This window comes from Phaseolus vulgaris, chromosome 10 (assembly GCF_000499845.2).
Source record: "Phaseolus vulgaris cultivar G19833 chromosome 10, P. vulgaris v2.0, whole genome shotgun sequence".
NCBI lineage: Eukaryota > Viridiplantae > Streptophyta > Magnoliopsida > Fabales > Fabaceae > Phaseolus > Phaseolus vulgaris.
In genome coordinates this window covers 678604-688967 of record NC_023750.2, presented here as the reverse complement: position 1 = coordinate 688967, position 10364 = coordinate 678604, and the positions used below count along the sequence as shown (strand labels likewise).

At 42.7% G+C, this 10364-nt stretch overlaps 1 protein-coding gene across 1 annotated transcript; it reads left to right on the top strand.

Moving 5' to 3' along the window:
- Positions 1–1683: 1683 nt before the first annotated feature.
- LOC137819079 (uncharacterized) lies at positions 1684–2181 on the top strand. Its single transcript, XM_068622819.1, has one exon. It carries the CDS (start codon positions 1684–1686, stop codon positions 2179–2181), a length of 498 nt encoding a protein of 165 aa, XP_068478920.1.
- Positions 2182–10364: the final 8183 nt, after the last annotated feature.

Below are 10364 nucleotides of genomic sequence, written 5' to 3'. Positions count from 1 at the left end.
ATTGTAGGGTTCTCAGGTGAACGGGTCGACACTAAGGGGTATATAGACTTGTATACAACCTTCGGTGAGGAAGATGGTCTCCACAAAACAATAAACGTACGATATCTGCTGGTTAACGCCCAGACTTCTTACAACATCCTGCTCGGCCGGCCGTCTATCAACAGATTAAAAGCCATTGTCTCCACCCCACACTTAGCCATGAAATTCCCTTCGGCCACTAACGACATTGCAACCATCCATGTCGATCAAAAAACCGCTAGGGAATGCTATGTAGCAAGTTTGAAAAGTGAGCCAACTCGACGACTCTATACAACCAATACGGACGACCGAGTCCCGCAAAAACGAGGACGTTCCCCCACACGGCGTTCCGGACGATACATGTCCCGTCGTCAAATGATAGCCCTTGTTGACCTCGACCCTCGCATGGACGATCCCCGTATGGAAGCAGGAGAAGACTTGCATCCATTCCCGCTTCGCGATGATCGCCACACTACGCACATCGGTACTTCGCTGAAACCGGACGACCGAATAGCCATCGGGACGACACTTGTTAAAAATTCCGATCTTTTCGCCTGGACGGCCGCTGATATGCCTGGCGTAGACCCACAGGTTATCACTCACCGATTATCACTGTATAGAGAAGCTAAGCCAATAGCTCAAAAGAAAAGACATCTAGGCGAGGAACGACGTCAAGCCGCACGTGAGGAAGCCGACAAATTGTTACAGGCTGGATTCATTCGGAAGGCCCATTACACCACATGGCTAGCCAACGTGGTTATGGTGAAGAAAGCGAACGGAAAATGGCGTATGTGTGTTGACTACACAGACCTCAATAAAGCTTGCCCAAAAGACTCGTATCCTCTGCCTACCATTGATTGTCTCGTTGACGGTGCAGCCGGCCATCACATCCTCAGCTTCCTTGATGCCTACTCTGGCTATAATCAAATCCAAATGCACCCGGCCGACCGAAAGAAGACGGCCTTCATGACTGATTCCGGCAATTTCTACTATGAAGTGATGCCCTTCGGACTCAAAAATGCCGGAGCCACTTATCAAAGACTAATGGACCACGTATTCCACGACATGATTGGTAGGAATGTTGAAGTCTATGTCGATGACATCGTCGTCAAGTCCGACTCATGCAAACAACATATTGCCGACCTAAAAGAAGTTTTTCAGGCCCTCCGCCAACACCAGATGCGACTCAATCCGGACAAGTGTGCGTTCGGCGTCGAGGGGGGGAAGTTCTTAGGTTTTATGCTAACTCATAGAGGCATAGAAGCTAACCCCGAGAAGTGCAGAGCTATCTCCGAAATGCGAAGTCCCAACTCCATTCAGGAAATTCAGAGACTTATCGGCCGACTCACCGCACTATCCAGATTTGTTCCTAAACTCGCCGAAAGAACGAGGCCCATCGTCCGACTACTGAAAAAAGCATCCCGCTTCGAGTGCTCGACCGAATGTGAGGAAATTTTCCTCGATTTGAAAACTTTTTTATCAACCCCGCCGGTCATCCAGAAACCGGACGCACGAGAACCCATCATAGTCTACCTCGCCGTTTCACACGAAGCCGTCAGCTCAGTCTTAGTGCAAGAAATTAATTTTGAAGAACGGCCGGTTTACTTCGTCAGCCGCGCCCTTCATGGCGCCGAAATCCGATACCAGACGATCGAAAAGGTAGCCATGGCCCTCATCATTACCGCCCGACGAATGCGTATGTATTTTCAGAATCATCGGATTATTGTTCGGACAAATTACCCTATTGTAAAGATCCTCACTAAGCCAGATTTAGCCGGACGAATGATCGGTTGGACGATCGAACTATCCGAATTCCATATTCAGTACCAACCACGCGGAGCGATCAAGTCGCAAGCTCTCGCCGACTTCGCAGCTGAACTCATTACTTCTTCAGCCGAGACCGAACATTCATCATGGATCTTATATGTTGATGGCTCCTCCAACGAGAGGTCGTGCGGCGCTGGAGTTGTTTTGGAAGGCCCCGGCGAGATTGTCATCGAGCAAGCCCTCAAATTCGACTTCAAAGCTTCAAACAATCAGGCCGAATATGAAGCCATATTAGCCGGTCTACGTCTCGCTCAAGAATTAGAAATCACTAAGTTAATTTGCAAAAGTGATTCTCGGCTTGTCATCGGTCAGCTTAACGACGAATATGAAGTCTGAGAAAGCTTTTTACAGCGATACTATCACTTAGTCAAACAGTCGATGAGCACCTTTTCTGAAATTTCTATGCAGCACGTTCGACGTGATCACAATACCCGCGCGGACGCCTTGTCCCGGTTAGCAACCACGAAGTGTAAAGGAATGCATCGGTCGGTCATCCATGTTACGCTTGCACGCCCAAGCATCGACCTACAGGAATGCCTGACGACCGACACGGAATCTACTTGGATTACCCCAATCAAGCAATATTTACTCGACGGCACATGTAGTCCTCTCGGCGAAAAAAACATGAAGCTGCAGGCCGCCCGTTTTGTCTTAATCGGCGACGACCTTTATCGCCGAGGTTATACCCAACCACTCCTTAAATGTTTGACACCAGACGAAGCTTCCTATGTCATCCAAGAATTGCACGAAGGAATTTGCGGAACTCACTCCGGCGCACGGACAATGGCTGCCAAAGTATTTCGGGCCGGATACTACTGGCCGACCGTCCAGGGCGACTGCACCAATTTCGTCCAAAAATGTCTTAAATGCCAAGAGTTTGGCACTTTGTCCCATCAAAAGCCTGAGGAACTCCATTTTATGTTATCACCTTGGCCGTTCGTCCAATGGGGTATGGACATCATTGGTCCTTTCGCCCCCGGTAAAGGCCAGTGTAAATTCTTACTAGTCGGCATTGATTACTTCACCAAGTGGATCGAAGCCGAGCCCCTGACTGCAATCACCGCCCGCAATGTTCAAAATTTCGTATGGAAAAATATCGTTTGCCGCTTCGGGCTTCCACAAATCATCATCACCGATAACGGTCGGCAATTCACCGACCGAACGTTAGCTGAATTTTACGAGAAGCTCCACATCAAACACATCGCTAGTTCAGTCGAACATCCACAAACAAACGGACAGGCAGAAGCTGCAAACAAAGTTATTTTGAACGAACTGAAGAAACGTCTCGGCCCAGCAAAGGGCAACTGGACTGAAGAACTCTTAGAAGTCTTATGGGCATATCGCTGTACTCCCCAGACGACTACACAAGAAACGCCGTACAGCCTAACGTATGGCACCGAAGCTATGATCCCCGTCGAGATTGGCGAACCCTCTCTCCGCCGGCAAACCCTTGATCTTGATCTAAACAAGGAAAGCCTCTCGGTCGGTCTCGATCTCATCAACGAACTCCGGGACAAGTGTAGAATTAGAGAAGAAGCATGCAAAATTCGGGCGGCCAGACGATACAACTCCAAAGTTAAACCAAGATTGTTCCACAAAGGCGACTTAGTATGGCGAATGCGGAGCAGCGCACAGAAGGAAGGAGGCAAGTTCTCCAGCAATTGGGAAGGACCTTTCCGCATAGCAGATACGGCAGTCGGTGGAGCCTATTATTTAGAATATTTATCTGGGAAGGAAATACCGAGAACGTGGAATGCCACACATCTCAAATTTTATTACAGTTGAACTTTAATAATAAAAGTGCACTCTTTCCTCGCTCGGTCGGTTTTTCCCTAAGGAGGGTTTACGACCGGGAAGGTTTTAACGAGGCACTAAATTAAAATCCAAATCTCCTAGTCCTTTACTCAATTCATATCTCGTTCGGTTTCATAGGTATTTAACGTAGTCATAATTATATATGCCTCGTTCGGCATCAGAATTATTACTTTTAACGTAGTCAGAATTATATATGCCTCGTTCGGCATCAGAATTATTACTTTTAACGTAGTCAGAATTATATATGCCTCGTTCGGCATCAGAATTATTACTTTTAACGTAGTCAGAATTATATATGCCTCGTTCGGCATCAGAATTATTACTTTTAACGTAGTCAGAATTATATATGCCTCGCTCGGCATCAGAATTATTACTTTTAACGTAGTCAGAATTATATATGCCTCGCTCGGTATCAGAATTATTACTTTTAACGTAGTCAGAATTATATATGCCTCGTTCGGCATCAGAATTATTACTTTTAACGTAGTCAAAATTATATATGCCTCGCTCGGCATCAAAATTATTACTTTTAACGTAGTCAGAATTATATATGCCTCATTCGGCATCAGAATTATTCCTTTAACGTAATCGGAATTATTTATGCCTCGTTCGGCATCAGAATTTATCGGATTTATATATGCCTCGTTCGGCATCAGACTTATTACTTTAACAATCGGAATTATTTATGCCACGTTCAGCATCAAAATTATTCAATTATCTATGCCACGCTCGGCGTCAAAATTAATTTATTTATGCCTCGTTCGGCATCCGACTCATTTATGCCGAGTTCAGCATCAGAATTAACTTACTATAACGAAATCGCAATTATGTATTACTCGTTCGGCTTCGCATTGTTACTAACAGAATCAACTACACCCCGTTCGGCATCCAAAATAAAAATCTACAGCATACAACCAAGGTTGGTCGGCACAAGCTTTCCATCCACCACTAACTTCTCAATATCATACCGGTCGTCCTCCAGGGGCGTACCGTGCAGACAAGCCACTTGTTGGATGCCTAGCCGGAAGTATTCTTCGCTAATGCGAAGCATAAAGTCCTGACACTTAGCCACTTCCGTCTTTAATGCCTCCTCCCGGTCGGCTCCTTGTTTCAGTTGCGCCTCAAGGTTCTTTGTAAGTTCCTCTTGCGCTTTTAAGGCTGTCTGCTTCTCCTCCAATTGAACCTTCAACCCCTCTACCTTCTCGGTCGACATCTTAGCAGCTTGAGTGGCCTCGGTCACATCCTTCTTTAACCGAGGAATGGTAACGGTCGTCACTCTCTCTAGCTCTTCAACCACCGTCCGGCTTGCCATGAGCGCCCTACTTTGCAACTCTAATGTTTCCACCATCAATTTAGTTGTTGGGATGGTGGCAAAAACCTCACTCTCTTCGGCAGTCAGCTCCGCCTGCAAGTGAGCTGCTATATCTAGGCCGACCGCCAACACCGTTGGCTCCGAAGCCGTACGGGATGACCCAGCTCGGCCCTCACGACTTCCCTTCGGAGGCCGAACCCTTTTCTTTGCAGCAGCAGCCGAAGCACCCGCCGCAGTAACCGTTGTGGCCGGCACAGCTGCCGATGGCCCGGCCGTATCGATAGAAGCGTCCGCACGACTCATGATTTCTGCAAAACACAGGAATTAAACACTATTAATGAAGTTATTCAGTAAAACCGAATTTACAATTACATACCAATAAAATCCGCCCAGGGGTCGGATGACGCATATAATGAAATTATCTCCCTCGCAGATAACTTGTGAGGGAGTTGGTCAAATACCACCATGACGGCCTTATCCAAATCCGACAGAGCCATACGAGAACTCGCGTTAAGCACAGTCGGATCCTGGGTCCAATGGAATGGAAACTTAGTAATACCATCATTATAAAAGTACTCTAGGCCGTCCGACTCTACGAATATCTTGAAATATCGTTCCTTGAAATTCTTGTCGGACGTGGTGAAGGCCGCAAACCGCACACTTCCCGGACGGCTGGTCAATGACACCCAACTTACAGGGTTGGACGAATATGTGTTATAATAAAATAAAAACACTCCCGCTCTGGGCGTCAAGTCAAAAAGTTGACACACCATTCGGAAGGCCTGCATGCACGCCCACGTGTTCGGATGAAGTTGGGTTGGTGCTATGTTGAGAAACCGTAGCACATCCATTGTGAACTCATCGAACGGCAACGTTACTTTCAAATCAACGAATAACGTACTATAAACATAAAAGAAATCTACCGGAGCATTCTCCCTTCCATGACAGACACGATCGGTGTACCCACATATTTCAGCAATGAGAATATCTGAAGGTAAACCCGACCGCACTACGGGGGCCCTAGCCATCACTTTGTCAAGGTCGTCCGGTTTCTTAAAAACAGTGGGTGTGTTCCTAACACTCATATCTACCCAGTCATAGCTCGAACCCACAGATCCACTCGTACTTTCGTCACTTCCGGACGATGACTCCCCACTCTCACCCGACTCTCTACTCCCTACCCTATTTGAAGAAAGTTGCGACATAACTAACCTTTCGTTCACAAATTAACACCTCGGTCGGCAACTATGGTTCGTACGGCGCAATAACTCGCAATGTAGACGCTGCAATCAGAGCAACTCGGATGCCGAACTCAACGAAACGTGATCTCTTTGCAACTGGGAACGCTATTTATAGCATTTCCCTCTCACCCCCATCCGTTAGATTCCCTCTCATCCTACGACCCATATCAGCCGGAATTCGAAACGTCATTTAATCCACACCGCCGGATTCATCTCCGCCGTCTTCGACCAAAAGCAAATGTCCCATCATACCGTTACACTTAATGCTTGACACCTCGAAAGAACAACCATTACGACTCTTCGGCCTTTGTTCACCTCGAGCCTGGGGGGCAAGTGTACCGGCAGGCACCGGACGAACAGATGTACCGACCGGCCGACCGAACTCATAATAAATGTGAGGGCGCAACAAGACTAAGGTAGTTAAGATACTCCGAAAAATAAGGAATACGTGTGTGAAGAAGATATTTTTCCCCGGGTATTCCGGAGCACGATTGGTAAAACCTATCCATAACCACCCTGAGCCCAAGAGGTAGAAAGCCCATTTAGAGGTAGAAAGCCCATTTAGCAATCCTATAAATACAGTGCTCAAGCCAGAGAAAGGTACGTTTTGATTCACTTACTAAACCTCACTTAGAATCTCATACTTACTTGAGCGTCGGAGTGCCTTCACAGGTACCCTCCCCCGCCCGACCGAAGGAGATACCAAGAAGGAGCGACCGACTGAAGGAGAAGAAGACCGACACGTCAGCAACTACACTACATCAACCGACCGTGCCTGAGCCCCATCTCTCCACTCAGGTACAAAAACGATGAATATGCGCTTCTTTTTGTCGAATGTGAATAATTTAACCTACGTACGATAATATATATACTCTTGTCAGATTATAAAAAAATTCACATAATAAAAAGTGTATAGGGAAAAATCTCCTTAAATTATTTTAAAAATTATTTATACACATGAAAATTATTTACTCATTCTAAATTTAAACTCATGACAATATGGGCAAGGTCGAGCTCAGGTCAAGTTAGGCCAGACTTGAACCGTGACAAATTGTTCATACATCTCTAAGTCTAATTGAGTTGAGATAGGTCCCCATTAAGCAGAGGTGAGTATGGTTTGGATCAGGCCAAGTTGGGTCAAACTCAATTTGTGTGGAGGCGAGTTAGGTTTGGGTTAGGTCGAGTCTAGCTTAAGCCAAGTCAAGTTCGGATGAGATTATGAACTCAACTCATGTCGAACCAAGTCGAACTACACTGGGCCAAATCTGGTTCAACCCAAGTTTAGTCGAGCCTAAGTTAGCTAGAGTTGATTCGAACCCATGTCAGACCTAATTGGCCCTAGATTAGTATGAGTGAGGTTAGGTCGAGCCTAAGTCAGATTTGATTGATTTAAGACCATGTCAAGTTGGCTAGGTTGGACCTAAGTCAAGTCAAATCATATTGAGTTCAAGTCGGACATAATTATGCTTGTTTAGGTCGAGTTGGACCAACCCACATCATGTTGAGTCAAGTCAAGCCTTAGTTAGACTTTAGCAATGCCAGGTTAGGTTTAGACGGATCCAATCATTGTATTTCCCACCTCTAGTCGGGCCTAGGTTAAGTTGAGTCGAACTAGACCAAGGTCAAGCCATGTCGTTTTGGATCCAAGATCAATCAAGTTGAGTTAGGCTTAGGTCAGGTTGGGACCAAGGTAAGAAAGGTTAAGTTGTGTTTGGCCCAAGTTGAGTTTGATCGGGCTCGGATCAAGCTCAGTTGGGCTGAGCCAAGGTCAGACCAAGTTGTCTTGACCTTGAGACTAGCCAAGTCAATTTAAGCTTAAATTAGGCTAGATAAGGCTCTAGTTAGGAAATGTTAGGTTGGGTTAGGCCCAAGTTATTTAATGTTGGGTCAAGCAAAGCCTAAATCAAGATGTATCTAGCTAAGCACAAGCAGGTTGGGTTAGGTTGATTCAAAATTAGGAAAGGTTGGATAAGTCAGGTTGAATTGGGTTGGGTCTAGACCAAGTCAGGATGACATTAAGTGAGGTTAAACCCAAATCAATTTGGGTTGAGTCTAGGTAAGTTTAGGTTGAGTCTCGGTTACTCTAGGTTGTACTAGGGTCCTAACGTCTTAGGTTGGGTCATGCTTGGTTAGGCCAGGGTGAACGGAAGTTGCAATAAATTGATTGGAAAAAGACAATGGAAGACATTGAACATGAAACAAGTAAATGGGAAGAAGAGTAAGGTAGGGTGGTGATTACCTTACAAAATGTACACACCAATGTGGATGGCTAGGACCCTTGGAAGGTCTCTTGTTTGAGGCTCGAAGAAGACAAGAAAAGGAGATCACTTAGAAAAACTCAACAAGTCAACACAACTCACATAAAAGGAACTCAAAAAGCTATTCATACTAAACTTGTTTACTATTAAAAAGATGTATTTTACATGGATGGTTCACTTTCTTATATAGCCTTTATGGGCCACACATTCCCACCCTTAAAGTAAATGTCGGACTTCTCTTAACACATAGTCTCATTATTCTAGAAAAAAAACATAAAATTATGAAGAAAATTGCTAAAAATGACTATTCTAACCTATGTCTTTTTTATTTTTCTTTTGTCATAAAAGAGTAGGAGAATTTCTTATTACATGTTTGTATTCTTTAATTTATCTTCTTGATATGTCTTTTCCTATTTCTTCTTTAATGGAAGACTTCATTTGCATGTTTTTTTATGAGTTACTTTATCAAGTTGAGCAATCTTTACACCATAGAACTTATTCTAGTTTACAAACACATGTTCTTTCCTTTAATTTTTTTTGCTTTTATTTTGTTCGTTTCTTTTATTCAAGACCTTTAATTCATTGTAGAAAACTAACAACAAATGCTATTATATTATTTATGAATTCTTTAACCAAAGTTAGTCATTAGCCATGCATTTTATGGCATGAATTTGAAAATGATGGAGGAAGAACTTTGAAAATAAAGTTTGTAACACTTAAATAAAGAGGTATTTTTCTGGAAATATTTTGGCTTATCTACATGCCATACTAACATTAGTGGAATATTTAGACTCACATGGAGTGCTTTAACATTACTTTGTTATACAATTTAAAATTGAAATATGCAATTTTCTTATAGTAATGTAACTTGAAATTAAATATTAATTATTATTAAATAACGAGTCATAAATGTTGATTTTTATTGCAGGATTAGATTACATCTCTAACTTCCTTATCATTTTGAAAATAATAGTTATCATAATTCCGTTTTTGTATACAATAGATGAAGAAACCCCAAAAGGCCATGCTGAAGAAGAAAACCATGTTGAAGTAAATGTTAAAGAACAAGAAGATCATACAGGCCATGTTGAAGAACAAGATCGTCTGGGCCATGTTGAAGAACAATTAATAAGACCATATGGGTCATATTAAAGAAGAAGAACACCAAGTTGAAGCAAATGTTGAAGAACAAGAAGATTATCTAGATCATGTTGAAGAAGAAGATCATCTCCTATTTTTTGTTTATCCTGAATCTTAGAATGATATTCGACATGATGATGAATCATGACTACTTATTATTATGCGGATAATATTTTAACTAATCCTAATAATGATTAATGTTGTTGAACATGTAAACAACAATAACTTTATTATTTTTTTATCAAAATATAGTTGTACTACTTTAAATCCCCCATATATATATATATAGAGAGAGAATTTAGAGTATTCCAACTCGTATACATTTTTTTTATCAGAAAAAATGAATTAAATTGAATTTATGGAATATTTCAAGAATATCCCAACCCTTATACTATAACCAACGCTTTTCTCTCATGCTTACAATATAAAACCAGAATTAATAAACTAGCATGATACAAAGATAACGCATAACAAAGGGTTTGCTTCCTTAATCCTAAATAGGCATGAGCTTGAAAACTGAGAATACCTAAAAAATACCAACAAAACTGCGCCTTCATATTAGGAAGGGAGTGTATTTTCTCTTTAACTAAATTTGGAGAAAAATTAAAAAGAAAGAAAATTGAAATTGAAATTTGAGGCGTATGATAAAAAAAATGACATCTTTATTTTTTAAATCACTGTTAAAAATATCATAATTTCCATAAATATATGTTAACTAAAATATTAACACTTGTAAAGATGGTCTATAGTTAT